The sequence below is a fragment of the Felis catus genome, chromosome D1, assembly GCF_018350175.1.
Source record: "Felis catus isolate Fca126 chromosome D1, F.catus_Fca126_mat1.0, whole genome shotgun sequence".
Lineage (NCBI taxonomy): Eukaryota > Metazoa > Chordata > Mammalia > Carnivora > Felidae > Felis > Felis catus.
Window position 1 is genome coordinate 27,541,531 of NC_058377.1, and position 17,785 is coordinate 27,559,315.

At 41.0% G+C, this 17,785-nt stretch overlaps 1 protein-coding gene across 11 annotated transcripts in view; it reads right to left on the reverse strand.

Moving 5' to 3' along the window:
• The window catches only part of SNX19 (sorting nexin 19), a 47,265-nt gene that overhangs the window by 9,804 nt on the left and 19,676 nt on the right, over positions 1-17,785 (reverse strand). For 7 of the 11 annotated variants that reach the window (XM_045038533.1, XM_045038531.1, XM_045038532.1 and 4 more), the window contains 2 exons: positions 1,903-2,087; positions 710-797 (listed from right to left, as the gene is read on the reverse strand). In XM_045038533.1, coding sequence (XP_044894468.1) covers positions 710-797; positions 1,903-2,087 — 273 coding nt within the window. Of the gene's footprint in view, positions 1-709; positions 798-1,353; positions 1,770-1,902; positions 2,088-8,282; positions 8,425-17,785 lie in introns of those variants that run through there. The other 4 variants (XM_045038534.1, XR_006586133.1, XM_045038535.1 and 1 more) reach the window with 4 other exon arrangements.

The following is a 17,785-nucleotide window of genomic DNA, read 5'->3' on the forward strand; positions in this document are numbered from 1 at the left end:
TAGAACTTGAGACTAGATTTTAGGAAACTCCACATTTATTTATATAGCTGCATTAACAGATCAGCACTACTCTGAAAAACTGTGAAGTAGGGAAAATATTTGTGATATCAACTTACTAAGAATTTTCAGAGCTTCTGACTATGGCTGTTTCTCATAATTAATCATCATAGATCTATGGGTGACCTTACAGGCAATGAAGCAAAAGCCAGGGCCCTTAAGTAGTGACAGTTAATTGATACAGTCTGCTTTGGGACAGGGTTTGAGAAAGGACTGGAAGTCCTAAATACTTTTCAGAAGCACTATATCCCAAGGCACCAGCCAGGGAAATACCTACCTCTTCTGGATTATTCTAGGAGTATTCACCCAATATTTCTGGTCCCTTTATCAGAGCCAAACCTTATTATCTTGTCTACTTCATATTAAGCAAAGACAATTCCTGATTGTAATACTATTCAGCTTTGCTGTGCAGCCTTGAATGTAGAGCTGGAAATTATATGACCTGTCAGTGACATATGAAGCTGTCAGTGTAGGTTTTTCTTAGTATGTGTGGATCTGGACATCACACCCTGCAGTCAGGGCCCAGGGCAAACAAAGACTGCAGTTCTATTCTTCTCAATGTGGGTTGCACACTTAGAAATCGTGGACACCTCTGAGACCAGAGATGGCTTCAGCTGTGGTGATGCTGAGTATACATACGCCTTCAGCCTACCTGTTGATGACGGGTTGCTGTAGTGACTCCAAGACTAGACTCCAGCTCAGCTGGCATTTGTTCATCCCCAGGATTTCTACTACAATATCTGAAGAGGAAAAAGCAGATGTGGTTTCAGTGCTACCGTGGAAGCCTTAGATTCTAAGGAGATTATCTCATGATATCTGCCATCTTTATTCGAAGTAGGTATTTCTGGCAAACTTCTGAACTACATAGTCAAACTAAAACAGGGAAAAGCTAAGAGAAATGTTTCTCAAGTGTTTAAATAAGAATGGGCCTCAAGAAATAATTCTGTAACCAGTCATTAAAGTGCAGGATTTTTTTTTTTTTCTTTTAAGAGAGAGAGAGAGATAGAGCATATGCATGAGTAGGGGAGGGGCAGAGAGAGAGAGAGAGAGAGAGAGAGAGAGAGAGAGAGAGAGAGAGAGAATCTTAAGCAGGCTCCACTCTCAGCATGGAGCCCGAAGTGGGGCTTGATCCCATGACCCTGGGATCATAACCTGTGCTGAAATCAACAGGCAGACACTCAAACTACTGAGCCACCCAGGCACCCCTAACGTGCAGGTACTTCTGATGTAACAGTTTAGGGTGGAGAGCAGAGGTTAATAAGAGTATATAAAATTGTTTTAAGAGTTAAGAGTTTACTACTGTACCCTGGTTACCACAGCACAGCGACAGGCAACAAACTGCCTTTCCTGCCTTCTAAAAGTCCATAGAAAGTAAAGGAAAAAAAGTCCTCTCCAGAGTTTGTTTTTATCTACTGCTAATAACCAGGTACTTTATTCAATGACCCCAATTTATCAAGGCCAAGCTTCTATGGCACATATCATTTTCTTCCCTAGTCCAAAAACCATGAATTGGCAGAGAACCTGAGGTCTTCATCTGGTGGGAACAGTTCTGAGACCTGACTCTGTGGTGTAGGCAGAGCTGTTATTATCTCAAGTATCTGCAGGATTCTCACCTACTATTTACGGTGTGGTCTCAGTGATTCCTTCTATTCCCTCAGCATCACTTGAATGAGGGATAAAAGAATTGCGGTCCCGATCATTCTCCTGTTGGCCTGAGAAATGGTGGGTCAACAGTCTAATCACATTTAAGCCCTTTTAAAAATGGGAAGGGGTGTGGGGTAATGGTTGTAAAGCCAGATGAGAAAGGACTAATCATCAGTATAACTTATTTCATCATCCAATTACCTGGCAGGATTCCCATCAGGCTCTGCAAAGCCTGTTTTTCAGCAGCCACTTTCTGCTCCTGGGTCCTTACAGGCCGTGGATATTTAGGCAAAACCCCACCAGGCCAGATGGACTCCTGAAGAAGTTGGAGGTACTGCACCCAGCGTTGTGGACATGTTAGATTAGCCACTTGCACCTCCAGCCACCTGTGGTGGAAGAGAGAATGGTCAGATAAATCTGAAGGAAGGACTGCAGAAAGGTGTGAATCATGTGAGCAATCAGCACAGAGCAAAGCGAAGGCAGTGGCAACTCTCACAAATGAAACCCAGCCAATTTAATAACTCAGCAGCACAGACTTTGAAGATGAGTAATAGTAATAATACTGTTATTTACTGTGTGTCCGACAGGAACTGCATGTTGTATTAGAGGTTGCACAGAACAGAGCACTAAGAGGGCCCCAGTATCTGGCAGGGCTGGAGCTTTCTAACTGTCTTCTAGTGGGAAGTTCTGTCATTTCTCAGCAATGTGCCTTTCCAGCTAAGGGTTTGGTGATTTTAGATAAATCCTTCTCCTTTGCCACCCTGTCCACATCCAGGGTGTGGCACATCCAGGCTCTTCATGGACCCATGAGCTGTTCTAAGAGTGTCCTACATCCATCTTTTGCTCGTAACAGTCTGCTCACTGACAAGGCCCTCTTCTTTCCAGTACAAGTCTGCCATCCTAGCAAGACCTGCTTAACCCCACCTCCTCCACAAAATTCTTCTTGACCATTCCAGCTAGAAGCATTCTCTTTCCTCTTAGACTTCCTTCAGCACTTAGTTCTACAGTACAGATTTGGAACTAATAATTTACTCTAGAATATAAATTATTTTCTCATGTGCTAACAGCTTTACTTTTCCAACTAAAGTATAAGCACCACAAGATTTCTATATGTCTTATACTTTTAAAAAGTCTCCCACAGTGCCCTGGTGCTCAAGAAAGGCCTGTTGACTGACTAGCGATAGTTCTTATTACAATGAAAATTTCCCCCTTTATCTCACATTCAAAAATGAGGCAATAACTCTCAGGGGGCAAACATACTAAATCTGCAGTTCCTGCAGTCATTTCACCCTTATTCTTTATTTGTTCCTGCATTTCTTCAGAGCAATATGGTTACTAGCTGAGGTTCAAGCCTGCCAAGTCTCCTCAGTATGGAGCAGGGCTGAGCCTGACAAGGCTATGATTCTAACGGATGGACCATCAACCACTTCTACTCTATTTGGTCCTGCACCACATGGCAGCTCATGCCATTGCTCCTATACCCGAGTTACTTGTCGCCCATCCAAGAGCAGAGGGGGCTGCCAAGGCAAACTTTATTTAACCTCCACTCTGCCAGACAGTCTGCATTCCACTCAAGCTAGGCATTCCAGCCTTGGGGGCTGCAATCCCCCAAGCCGAGGGCTCACAAATGGTTCTAAGAATAGGAAGTCTGAAAGGTAATGGCAGGGCAGGAATGGCAGACACCGATGGAGATCAAGAGCGGCACAAAGCTGCTCTTGCCCAAAATAGCCATCACGATCGTATTTGATATTATTAGGGCTGCATCTCCTTTTTATAGGGCTTTTCATTCAGCGAGCCTAAGACGCCTGATGAAAGGGATCCAGTAGCAAGAATTTCTGTTCCTGTTTATAGAAAAGGGTCAGCAAAGGGAGGTGTATGCAATGGCCTGATCAGATTATCTGCAGGGAATCAAGTGACCCAACTCTCGCTCTTCACCTCAGACCACAAATACTTGTGTGACTTCTGCTAAGGTGAATGATGTGCACTAGGGTCTCATCTGAGCAACTGGTTTCATTGGAGTGAAAACCAAAATCTTGAAGTCCTCCAAAAAAGCCAGGAGAATCTTAAACCAGAAACCTTTGCCTGGAATTAGTTCTAGCTCAGCTTCTCATTCCCATTTGCACATAAGCCAGTGTACCCTTATTCTTGTTCTCTGGGGCCAGCGATGCCTGTGACTCCACTCTTCAAAGGTATCTATCTCAGCATCTGCTCAACCCTTCTTAGAGCAGAATACTGAAAAGTAAATCTGGGGACCTCGGTCATCTTCTGGGCACGTCTTACAATATAGGAGTCTGATTGTTTTGAATTAACCTTAATTCACCTGATAGGAACAGGCCCTTGCACCACTGTATTATGGCAAGGATGTCCTTTTTGTTCTCTTCCATTGTGACTTCGTGACTCAAGCATACCCGCTGGGTGCAAAACAAATTTTGGCACATGGCAAAATGAGTGTATAAATGTATACAAATCTATAGAACTACAACTTATCAAACCCTAAATGGGAATGTTGGGAAGGAGAAACAAAGTAGGGAAAAGTAAAAATAAGGCCCTTGATGATGAGGATGAGTCAGTGAGTCAACTCAAGTTGTGGGAGCTAAGTGGAACTGACAAAGAGAACTAAGGTCTCCAAGTAAATGTCAACTGCTGATAAAGAAACTGTCAAGCACTATAAACCCTGAGGCACAGAAGTGATCAACAAGTTATTCCCAGGAATGTAAGGAATATGAGAAAGTATAGGACTTGTACAAATTGGTGGAAACGAAACAAACTGCATGTCTAAAAAGAGGAATGTAATGTACAAAGTGGCTTCTACCTGCAAGGTGCTGTGGTTTCTCTTACCCTCAGGCTTCTGCATACCCTGAAGGTAAAAGACACCAATCACACACACTTGTACCACGCAGATTTAAACATTCACCCTTTTCAAGATTCTCCTCTTGCCCAGGTTCCTCCTACCTCTCTTCCTCTAAGAAAACAGGCTTTCTCCTGGACATCTAGGGTTAGCCATGTTTCATTTCCTAGCCCCAGACAGCCCATGGAAAAGAGGCAGGGCAGCGAAACCTTTCGTGCTCACAGAACTCCTGAGATATGGTATCTTATCGTGAATGATGAGCATCCCAAGGTAGAAGGAAAAAAAAATCATAAAGCCAAAACCAAGAAAATGACCAGTGCCGACTACTATCACCACCCAAATTGCCCTGCGCCTCAGACAGAACAGAAAAAATCTGTGAGCTTTAGAACAATTTCTAAGGCATGCTTTATTATTACACAAAATGCCTTTCTTAAGTTGTAAATGACCAGATTCAGGGATTCTGTATCATTTACCTTGCCTAACACCTAGTACAGAACCAACAACTGATGACAACAAAGAAGGCAGGGGTTTCTTCATCCAATGATCTCTTCTCCCCTTTCCATCCCCATTTTCCCTTCCTCTTATTCCATCATCCTTCTCCAGAGTAGAGCTCCACACATACCACCACAGTGCTTTATCTAGTCTTACTGATTCCCTTCATATTGGTCTGTTCACTCTGAAACCGGGCTAGAGAACGTGAAGAGATTAAGCACTGGAAAATTAAAAGAGAGACTAATGCCTTAGCTTATTAGTTCCCTTCATCTCTCTATTCCATATGTGTCTTTCTATTCCTAACTTACAAGTGGGAAAGTTAAAAAGAAATCTGTATCCCTATAGTTCTCTTGAAGCAAAAGGAATGGAATGCATGTGTCTGAAGTCCAAGGTACCACAGGAGCTTTTCCAGTATCAGTTTCTGGAATCTGCTGGTACCACTTACTATTATGCTAACAGAAATCTGAAGTTTCAAGGTGGACACAAACACATATCTCTCAGTCTATTTATTATAAATTATTTATAAGAATTCATTTACTAAATACAAATGTTATTGTTTATGTAATTCAAGATGCATGAGGTAAATATGCTAAAATAAATATGGTAGCGAACATCCACAAATAGCGTTGGTTTTATTTTCTACTACTATTCCAGTTCTGTTATTTGATTTAGAGATATCTCCTACCATCCTACCTTTTCCCCAGTAAAAAGAAGAAGAAAAAAAGCCAAACCAGGTCTGTTCTATGAGGCCATCTCTGAATGATTCAGAGCACATGGCAGCCTTACTAGTGGGCCCAGAAATAGCCAATAAAGTGAGAAAGAAGCAACAACAGATTGACACTGAGATATTCATGAGCTTCTCTGATGCCAGACATGGAAGGAGGGAGGATGTGGAGATTAGGGCTTTTCATTACACTGGGAGTGCAAGTCTATCCGTGTTCACAAGAACCTGGTCTGAAATAGCTACAGATAGAGGAATGGAGCAGTGGCTAAAAAGGAGACAGTTTAATACTAGGGCTTAGGACAGCACCTCAAGGTTAGCACAAGGTCATTTCCCATCAAAACAACAGAATCAACTCTCACAAGTAAGGGGAGAAAGCTTAAGGGACCATGTCTAATCTAATTAGCCAAATTCCCTTCTCTTCTCTGCTAAGAGCTTCTATGGCTGAGTGAGAAGGGGCCGTGGGTAAGTGAGCCTTAATGGGGAGGACAGGGGGAGAAGGAGAGTGAAATCATAACATAGAAAATATTCTTGGGGTGCCTGGTGGCTCAGTTGGTTAAGTGTCCGACTTCGGCTCCAATCACGATCTCATGGTTTGTGACTGCAAGCCCCGATTTGGGCTCTGCGCTGACAACTCAGAGCCTGCTTTGGATTCTCTGTCTCCCTCTCTCTCTCTGCCTCTCCCTGGCTTGTGTTCTCTCTCTCTGCCTCTCAAAAATAAACAACCATTAAAAAAAGAGAAAATATTCTTAACAGCAGTAACAATATTCTAACAAAAAATGCTTGGTATAGTCTAAATGAAAGATACAGCAGAATCATTCCTCTCATCCTTTTTTCAACTGGGCTACCTCTGTAGACAATCCAAGGGTGATTATACTCCAACTCCTTAATGTACCAAATACAGTTCAAAGTAAAAGAGTAAAAGAAGATCAGGTTAAAGCTTCTGCCGTTGTAAAAGATCTATAGTAGATTAGAAGTGTCAGCTCATTTCAATTACCTTCAGAGCCAGGTTTTCCAACTCTGGCACTACTGACATTTTAGGCTAAATCCTTGTTGTGAAGGGCTGTCCTGTGCGTTTTCAAACACTTAGAAGCATTTCTGCCCTCCCAGATACCTCTTGTGTGACAATCACAAACATTTCCAGACATTGCCACATCTCCTCTGAGGGACAAAACCTTCCCCAGTTGGGAATCACTGACTTAGACCTGGGGTCTTGGCTGCCATGTGTCAGGCTACTTCCAAAGTCATTTCAACTCTGGTGGCTGTAGCACGGTATTTCTCAAATTCTGAACAGCATTAGAGGTGGCCATGTACTCAACTCTGGTTTGTGACAACATTTAAAAACATCTAAGTAGAAACAGCTTAGAATACATAGAAGTGTATTTCCTGCTTTGGGACTCTTTTGTTTCATACATGGACCTACTGATGTGTGTGCACGCATGTGTTGTGTTCACAGTGGGTCCTGTTGTAAAATGCATTTTTTACTGTGGGTTGAAGTTTAAAAATAGTTAGAAAAACATTGATATAGTATAAGGAATGAGGAGTTCCAAGAAATGGGGGAAAAAGCCCAAGCTACATTTTTAGCCTCCTGGAAACACTCCCCACCCTCCACCCATCCTCCAAGTACCCTGTAAAATGTTTACAATGGCATAAACCATGAACATTGTGTTCTGTACCCACAGTCCTATGAGTATTTGCTCATTAATTCAGTAGCCCCAACGTACAGAGTGGAGAGAAAGGAGATCTTGAGGGTGATGGTGTGGATCCAGGGCATTTCCCATTAAACAAGTTATTTTTGCCAGTATCACACCTGATAAAAGTAACACTTCTCTTCCCTCTGATTCCTTTCCCAGGCCTCTGCCTTCCTGCCATTGCCCCTTCTTTTGTTTACAGACAGTTCCTCCGTGTCAGCTCTCACTAGCCTTCTTGGTCCTAGAACTGGCCAGACCCAGGTTACTCAGTTGTGTCTGAGAAAGTTCAGCATTGTTGCTCTCTGACTGTGTATCTAGGTCACCATCCTTTCCTGCTCTGTGTTGGAAGAAGAATGGGGAGGAAATGAACTTTGAGGGCCAGAAACTCCTGTTTCTTTTTTCCAGTGACTATTGTGAAATCTAAAATGGCCATGGAGTCTACACAATTTCTTCTTTGATTTTTGCTTTCATGTTTTAAATAATGGATCCACATCTTTAAAACACGTGCTTCAAGGGAAGACTACATATGGCCTAAACACCACGATTTAAGAATCCTGAGTTCCACACTTCTGTATCTAGCCACAGTTTTTGTTTTTGATTAGAAATGAACAAGTTACAGTTGTAAGACTATTATGCATTACAAACTGAAGCATTTTGAATCAAGGAAGGAAATTAAAGAAATCATCTGTTTAACCTTGGAGGTGATCTATTCCAATAATCTAACCAATTCACACATGAAAACAGAGAACCAAAAAGGACTACTGCATAGCAAAAGGTTTATAATAAGAACATACAACTTCATAGCTGGAAGGAAACAGGCAATCCCTACCTCACCTCCTCCCAGAGTAGAAATCTCCTGTGTAACATCATGGCAGAGCCCAAGGGTTCTGGTCCGTGAATCCAGAAAGCTGGGCTTTCATCTTAGCTCTGCCACCAATTAGGAATGTGACTTTGGGGAAGTTGCTTAATTCCTGAAAAGGATAACTGCAATTTATTAGAGATGCTTCTTAAATATTGGCAACCAAAAACTGCCTCGTTGTAACTTCTGGTCATTGTCTTGCTTCTACCCTCTGGAGTTAAAAACAGGAATTTTAAAGTTACCAGGTCATATCTCTTTCAAAATGTTTCAAAGACTTACATGTGAGACTTGAAACCATAAAACCCTAGAAAAAAACACAGGCAGTCACTTCTCTGACATTGGTCATGGAAACATTTTTCTAGATATGTCTCCTCAGGCAAGGGAAATAAAAGCAAAATTAAACTATCAGTAATACACCAAAATAAAAAGGCCTTTGCACACAGTGAAGGAAACCATCAACAAAATGACAAACAACACTGAATAAGAGAAGATATTTGCAAGTGATATATCCAATAAGGGGTTAATATACAAAGTACATAAAGAACTTACACAGCTCAACACCAAAACAACCTAAGTAATCCAATTAAAAATGGGCAGAGTTCCTGAACAAACACTTTGCATTTTTAAACTCAACTGCTATTTCTCCCCTAAGTCTCTGTTACAAGTTATATATCCACGATTCTGATAACCTCAAAGTTGAGCACACAGAATACACTCAACAAAGGTCTAAAGAATGGAGGAGAGAAAAATGAACGATTCCTCATCCTGGTTCCAACCTCTGGGTGTGTGCTCCTTTCTATTCTCTCTTAAAATGGAGTACCCAGAACAAAACACAACCTCCAGATGTGCCCTGACCAGCAAAGAATGAAAGAATGCAGAGGATTAGTGCCTTCCTTGATCCATATACTATACTTCTATTAATACAAAGACTGTGTTGGCTTTTTGGGCACACACATCAAAGCACTGACTCATACTGAGTTTTGCAGTCAACTAGGACCCTAGTTCCACATATGTACTTTAACAAAAAATCACATGCTTCTCTGTTAAGCCTAGTCTTGCCCTTCTGTACTTGTGCAATTTTTGAATCTAAAATCTAAATTCTAATTTATAACATTTATTTCTATTAAATACACCTTGTTGGTTTTGACCTATTATTCTAACCTTTTGAAACTTGATTTTTGTCATCCAGAGTATTAATTATACCTCTAAGATTACAATTACTTGCAAATTTACTGATGAAAAAATTGACCAGGATAAGAACAAGAAAAATGCTCTATCACTAAAAATTTCCCTCCAGGAGGCCGTCAGTTTGTTAGATAGATATCTTGGGCTAGAGAAACTCAACTAGCTGTGAATCACTTAAAAGTACTATAGTTCAGGCCACATATGCCCATTTTTTTCCACATGGATATTATAAGAATATGGCCAAAGCTTGTGGAAATACACCTACAATTTACTAACCAATGCAATGTAATGGTTTAATAATCCTGCCAAAGAAAGACAGAAACTATGCTAATAAGGCAGGGCATGTTCCCACTGAACACATACTGGTTTCTGGGGCTCGCCATTTCTCCCGCCAAGCATGTTCACAAAACATCTATTTAATAATCTGCTTCAGAAATTTCTAGAGATAAATATCAGGGTTAATGACCTGTATCCATTTTTTAAAAGGCAACATATTTGTCCACCTCCAACCCACCACATCCTATATGCCAATTTTCTTAATGAACTTAAGTCTTCAATGATAAATACAAATGTTCAGTTCCACAGAATATAATTCATCTGGGTCAGGTATGGGAGCTTCGAAATAGGTTAAGTGCTCTTTTATCTGCATTTCTATTTTAGTCTTCTAGTTTAATCATGTCTGTCCAATTCTTGTCAAACCATTTTCCTTGACAAGAAAAAAATAACAAACAAACAAACAGAAATTAAACAGCTTAGCATACAGCAGGTCAATTTACTGTTGAACAGATGAATAAATGCTTTCTCAAGGTAGCCAGTGAATACTACAGCATCTGTTTCAAACAATTTAACTTACTTTCTTTGCTTTTCTTGTTTTTCATGTTGTTGTTTTTTAAAGCCTTTACCCCTAACATTTATCTACAAATTCAACTCTGAGTTTAAGCTTACTGGACACCATTCTTATTAGTTCTATTGCTACTATTTTGCATTACTCAGTGTGTGTCCTCCCTTCTGCCCCCTTTTTAAATATATGCATACTTCTAGAATCTGATCTCAGTTAACGAAGCTGGTTTCATCTGATTTTGATTCTTTCCTTTCCTCACTGGAATTCTGTGTTTAGTTTGTTTATTCCATTTATTCCATACAAATTGGTTGAGCTTCTTGTAGGTGCCAAAAGAATAGACTGTAAGGTTCTGTGGAAAGGGATCTTACTGAATTCATTTTGATATCTTCCTCAGCATTTACTATAATAGTGCCAGTCATACAACAAGCCATCAAATACTGAATCAATTTTATTCCAGGATTCTCATGGTAACTTTGAGTGTTAAAATTTTGAGTTAACTCATTATTATGGCATATAAAACAGTAATATTCCTTATCTCATTCTCTGTCTGTTCTCATATCCAGTGTTAGCTTTATCTAAAAAAAATCTTTTTTTACCTTCTTGCTCTTCACTGAATTGACAGGTCTCCTGCCATGTACATTCTATTATCCTTGAGTTATGCTCTATTTGATAGTCAGGAGTCCACCATGTGAGTATCATGTGCCAAAGAACAGAAAATTTGAAAATCTTCCCTTTGTACCAGCTATACATTCCACATTTCCCTTTTTCTTCCAAAGACAAAAGAACTTATAGACAGAAGAAAAGACGAAAATATAATCTGGGCTCTTGGGTCTCTAAGTATTCTATTAAAAATCTCAAAATGACTAGGGATATAGTCCATGTTTCCTCATATATCATCACTTATTTTTACACAAAAGGAGATAAAAATCTATTGATTTAATGAGCAGCCGCAGACTTTTTTAAGCACAAGTCAGATGTGCTGTATGGAAAGATGTCATATTGTCCTATCAGTCATGCTTCTCAATCTACACACTGGAAAACAGAGTTATTCTTTCTCCTTTTCCCTGTTCTGAATCCACATACACCCCTGCAACACCAAGGATTTAAACAATTAGTAAATCTAGGTGATCCTACCTCCTCCATCTCACGAATTCTTCAACCTTTCCCATCTCTATCACAATTCCTCATCACCTTTCATTGCTGTCAGTACAACCCTTTCCTAATTTGTCTCCCTGGTGCTAACTTTGCCTCCTTCAACTGATCCTCTGCAGCGCTATTTAGGTGATTTTTCTAAGTTATAAAGTCAATTATGTCATCACCTGTTTACATTTTGTAAGAAGCTTCCCCACAAATGGGGGACAAACTTGACGCTCTCTGAATGGCTCACAAGGCTCTGTAGGAGTTGGCACCCATCAGACTCTTCAATGTAATCTGGCCACTCTCGTTGCACATCATATATTCCTAATCATACCTGACTACCATAAATACATCAGGCTGTTTACTGCTCTGCCATCAATACTTTGTTCTCCAGTGTCTATTCTCCATTTCCCTACTCCTTTCAATCCTGCCTCAGAAGTCATCTTCCTGTGAGCCTGCTCTGGGCCTCTCATTGTTCATTACTTTATCACTTCTCTTAATCACCTACAGGGTCCTTGTTAAAGTCCTAACTTTGTACTCTAATTCCTAATTTATAATATTGCACCTCCAACTGGATATTAAACTTTGTAGGGTAGGAATTTGGGGTCTTTTTTGTATTTTGATCACTTAATGAAGTATCTAGCACAGAGGGTAATCAATAAATGTTAGTTACTAAGGGAATTAATGCTCTCTATGGGACAATGGTCTAAAAGCATGGCACACTGCTCAAAATAAGCTTTGGAAAAGGCAAATATCCCAAAACTTAAAGCAGGAAAAGAACAGTAAGAATAGAATAGTAAGCTCCTTATTATTCATGCTTATGGAAGAAGACAGTAAGAGATTAAAAAATTGTGGACAATCTAGAAATCCTTTGTATTTGGCATTTTATATGTATTTACATAAATATTAGGCAGATTTATTTTCCTAATAATCTTTTATTTAGGTTAACATTAAAATTAAACTGTGTTTCAACACATCAGGTATAGGGTAAATGTTGTAAGTATCCCAGGTAGTAAGTCAGCTGAGCTAGAATTAAGAGTTCATCATGATGGGTGCCTGGGTGGCTTAGTTGATTAAGTGTCTGATTCTTGATTTTGGCTCAGGTCATGATTTCATGGTTGCAAGATAAGCCCCATGTCAAGATCTGTGCTGGGCATGGAGCCTGCTTAAGATTCTCTCCCTCCTTCTCTTTCTTTCTCTCTCTCTCCCCCTGTGCTTCCCCTGCTTGTGCACTCTCTCTCAAAAACAAAAACAAACAACAAAAAAAACATGAATAATCCATGCAATTCACCTCTGGTTATGTATTCCCCTGGAAGGCAAGAGAGGTAGAAGGAAGGGACTAGGTCAGCCATGCTTCGTATGTGGCACACTCTATAAAGCCTAGAGAAGAGAGACACCTGCCAGCAGTCTATGTTTTTGTCACTTTTCCTGGCAAATAGGCCCAGAGGATGGAAGAAACTGAAAGTCAAACAAAAGCAAAGGGGTTAAGAGGACTGTGAGTCACTTGTATTTTGGGAACTGCCCCTGATGGATGGAGCAGCATCAAACGGATTCCAGACCATTACTTGAAACTAGTAAGAAGAAGAAAATAGCAGAACGTTTGGGTAAAAAGTGACCAAAAGCAAGGTCAGGTTACCTTTCTAACAAATACAGAATGACAGGAAGACACTTGAGGGGTTCTGTGTTCATGGGATAAATGAGACTAATTGCAAAGGGAGAGCTCTAGAAATTTGTTCTAGATTTGAGGATTGTGACACCCTTAGGATTCCAGTTTGAAAGTTGGTTACACAAATCTAGTATACCTCTGAAGACCTTCCCATCAACTTTTCTCAGCCGCATATAATGTTGCTAATGCACCATAATCCAGCCCTGAAAAGTCACAGCTGATAGATTCTAAGGCTAGGCAAAATCAAAGTCATGCTTCTTGGACAATTGCCTGTGCTCTTTGTTTCATCCATGTAAAAGAAGCAGCAGAACATCTGCCTCACAACCAGTGGCCTCCTTAGCGTCTCTAGAACAGTCCATGTCTTTTCTCCAAGCCCAAGAGATTCCTCTGTCACCACAGTTTTCAAGGCAATACTGAGTATAAACTAGCTCATACTCTTCTATGGAAAAGACACATTCAGTGGCCACAGCTACAAAGGCTTCACACAAGCAGTGTGTTATAATGACTGGAAATAACACTGGAAAGCCACAGTTTTGAACCTGGCTTGACCACTTGAATGACCAGAGTTCTGGCTTCATTCTTAATAAAATGGGCTAATTCTTGCCTTACCTTCTTCACAAAGTTAATGATGGTAAAGTCCTGAGTGAGCTTTGCATTTCATGTCTTAGTTTTCCCTTTTGCAAACTGACTCTCCTCCTGGCAGGCTTAGGGGTATAAATATTAGAACAGTGAACCATTTTTGTCCTGTGTGTTTAAGATTGCAGAGAAACCACAGGGGCTTATGGGTAATTTGAAGATTATATTTTGGAATCCTTCCTAAAGCAAGACCTCAATAATACTAAACAATGCAACTTTCACTGCAAGGACTGGACTGCAGGATCCAAAATCTCTCTTTCCTTCTTTCCTCACTCCCATGTGAACAGCAAGCTTGGGTCATTCTCAGTCACCAGGCAGCTGAGCCTTTCTTTCTCAGCACGTAAGGCAGGAAGGCAGGGAAAGGGAAGGCTGATTAAAATGGGCACCCATTCAGAAGAATACTGAGTCTATGGAGGGGAAAGGACAGGGAGATGGAGAGGAATGCTTAGAACTGGAGCCCTGGAAAGAAAGGCAAGGGCACAAAGGAGGGCAGAAGGCAGGAATTTCACTGCTGTCTTGACAACTAAACCCCTGTTGTTCCTGGTTGAATTTACCTCACAGAAGGATGCCCAGGTTCTGCTCTGAGCAAACCCCACCACTATCGGAGAGGAAGAAGGAGGGAGAACTGAAGGATGGAAAAGTGGGAAGTGTATGCTCTACATGATGCGACTGGCTCCCAACTTCTACTAGATCTCAGGTTAAAGTATGCTTAGCCATGATCTGGAAGAGAATTAGGGATTGGGTTTAAATAAGTAGACAGAGTAGGGTTCCAAATTATACTGTGAAAATGGGTGGAGGAAGCTGGAAAAGGCTAAAAAGAACAAGGGGTAGAAGAGTAACCCAAAGGTAGTTGTTTTCAGTTTCTTGTCTATAGGCTGAATTTTAAAACCTTTCCAAATAGAAGGTTATCCATTCTGAGCCTAAGGATATGGAATAGAGCTGTGGTGACTCCAGATGTCCACATAGTAGGGATTTTGGGGGCACCACTTGTGGTTAGAAAACAAGGGGGAGAGAGGAGGAGGTGGTCAAGGGGCTTACCTTGAAGCTGCATTTCCATACCAAGCATACCATGTTATAGAGATTATATATTTACTGAGGAAGGGCTAAATTCCCCCAAAGAAAATCTCCGGTGCCATAATTTACAGCACTAGACTAAGGTGTATTTCCCACCGGGTCACCCCTACTACCTCCCTACTCTAGTACCATACAGGTCTATTTCTCCACAGGGCACTTGGTGAAGTCTCTGTCTAAAGACAGAGGTAAAGATCAAACCTGAAGCCTTAACATATGGCTGTGTTCCAATACCAAGTCAACAGGAAAGAGACAAATGATCTCCATCCATGGCTGAAAGCAAAACGAAATACCCTTGATCATTTAAGAGGTTTATAAGATTCCCAATATCAGTGCAATCTAGCATTGACAATGTCTACCTTAGTGACATATATATCTAGGATTCTGGTATCTAAAAAGGCCTTGAGTAGAAGACCAACTAGCTTATAGAGAGTAGCAACAGATTTTTTCAACTTCAGATATCCAGCTGGTTTAATCACTGTAGGCTCTCTGGTTTACTCTGGGTTTCTGAGTTAAAACTGTTCTTGATGAATCAGCTCCAGCACTGAACCCTTGAGGGGTGGAATGCACTCAAACGGGCAACTTCTGGCCGTACATACTGCTCAGAGAAGCAAGTGTACACTGAAGACCGATCAGAGAGAGGGGAGAGGGTGAAAGATAAAAGAAACGGGCTCATCTAAAAGTCAGTGGCCCAGAGTAGAGGGCAGATAAGTAGCTTCTGAATCATGGAGCAAGGCAGGGAATGGTTTCTGTTCCTATCACCACCAAGACAAGGACCTGTAGTTGCAAAATAAACCCTCCCTCAAAGAAGGCAAATGGGCACAATTTAACTTGCAGTGCCACCTGGTGCCTAGAGGGAGAATTCCTGCTCTAATTCCCTCAGCTTCTTGCTGGGCTTTCCAAGATGTATTTGTCAAAATGATCTTTCTGTCTTCTGTGCGTATGAAGATTCTCTCACCCAAACACTTCCTCTGTATCTGTCTCTGTCTCTCTCAGAGAGGGACTGGATGAAGATATTCAAAATACGTTTAAAGTTTACTTTTTATTTAAAGTAGAAATAATGCCCCTCCTCTCCTTAAAATGTTGTGTCTGTACTATTCTTTTTGCTAAACCTAACTGACACCCATCTCACATACAGCTTTAAACACTTACTTTCCTTTATAAAGTCTTTAGCCCCAAGAATCCTAATTTGTTTTGTACTATGTTTACAGTCTATATCCAGTGTCATTTGGCCTCACATTATTCAATATTTCTAATTGTTTCATATGGGTTATTTCTTCTCTTAGGGTGAAAGGACCTTAAAGTAGAAACAGTCACACATTAGATCTGAAGGGCTAGCACAGAGGTATCAAATCTTAGACTCTTCAAAAATTATTTGTAAAGAGGTCACCATAACAAGAACATAAAGTTAGTTTTCTAGAAAGCAAGTGAAGAGGGTTAGGAGCATCTACATTACAGGGCAGTCCCCTGGTTCTGAAGAAACTCTGAGGTTCTGCTCTGGATATGACTGGGGGAGACTTTAAGTATGTAAGGTAGCATGGAGCGCATAGATAGATCATATGAAGAAAGAGGCCCTGCAGATCACAAAGCAAGCACAGTAGAAAGACCTCTCCAGAAAGATGTTGAAATGTAAACATATTCTCTACCTCAGATATGTTACTGCCCCAGCAAGTCAAAATCCCCAAGGAAATGGAACATGGACCTTATAAAGATGGGTGAGAAGTCATGGGTGATGCTGCCCTGTGCCAGGCTCACATCAAGAGGCTTTCATTATCATCTCTTATTCTCCAACTAACTTCATGAGTTAGGAACTCTTATTTCCATTTGTAGAGTAACTGAGGCAGAGGGAGGTTACGTGACTTGTCTAAGTCACACAGACAGTAAAACACAAAGTAGTAGGATTTGAATTCAGATCTGTCTGACTTCAAAGCACATATTCTTACTTCCCTGTGTGGAAGGAAAGGGGCTCAGAAGGTACAACAGCAGGAGACACTTCCAGAGAGGTCAAGCCTGTATGGGTCTTACAGTGGGAGGCCCAGGGCGGAGAGGGCACTATGTTCTTTCGGAAAGGAGAGTGCCACCAGGATAGGAGAAGGCCTGAAAGGCCCAAAGGAAAACGCTCTTCTCAGGCTCAACCACGGCTATGGGAATTCAAGTTGCTCACTTAGAGCTGCGGGGCAGGGATATAACACAGGCTCAGTTCACGTTTGTGTTTCTTGTCCCCTAGCACTACTGAGGAATCCCTGCAATTCTCACTAGTGGTAAGAAGATGTTCATTTGACATAAATTTGTTAAGTGCTCTCCACATATATATCTAGGTACTTATGACAGAATGATGAATAAGACAGAGTCCCCACTCTCAGGATACGGACAGTCTGAAACTGTCCTTCAAGACTGTCTTGGGTTCCTATTTGTTTTTTTAATTTTTTTTAAATGTTGATTTATTTTTGAGAGAAAGAGAGAGAGAGGGAGAGAGAGACAAGGAGAGAGAGACAATGAACAGGAGTGGGGGAGGGGCAGAGAGAGGGAGACACAGAATCTGGAGCAGGCTCCAGGCTCTGAGCTATCAGCACAGAGCCTGATGTGGGGCTTGAACTCACAAACCGTGAGATCGTGACCTGAGCTGAAGTTGGACGCTTAACCAACTGAGCCACCCAGGTGCCCTGGGTTTCAATTTGTAGTTATAGATGGACAAGAGATACAAGTAATGTGCCTTGAAAGAATGTTTTCAGGTTGAAATACCTCATGATACTGTTTTATTCATAACTGATGCAATGATCAATTCTGCCTCTGTGTTTCAGTGTATGAGAATTTATATACAGAAGTGCAAAAACCCACAGGCATAGGCACATAGCCAGTCAGGTACCACCTATCTGTTAAAACTTTAAAGAGGTATTTAAGTAGAAACTGTCAGTATATAATAGAAAAGGCATGAAG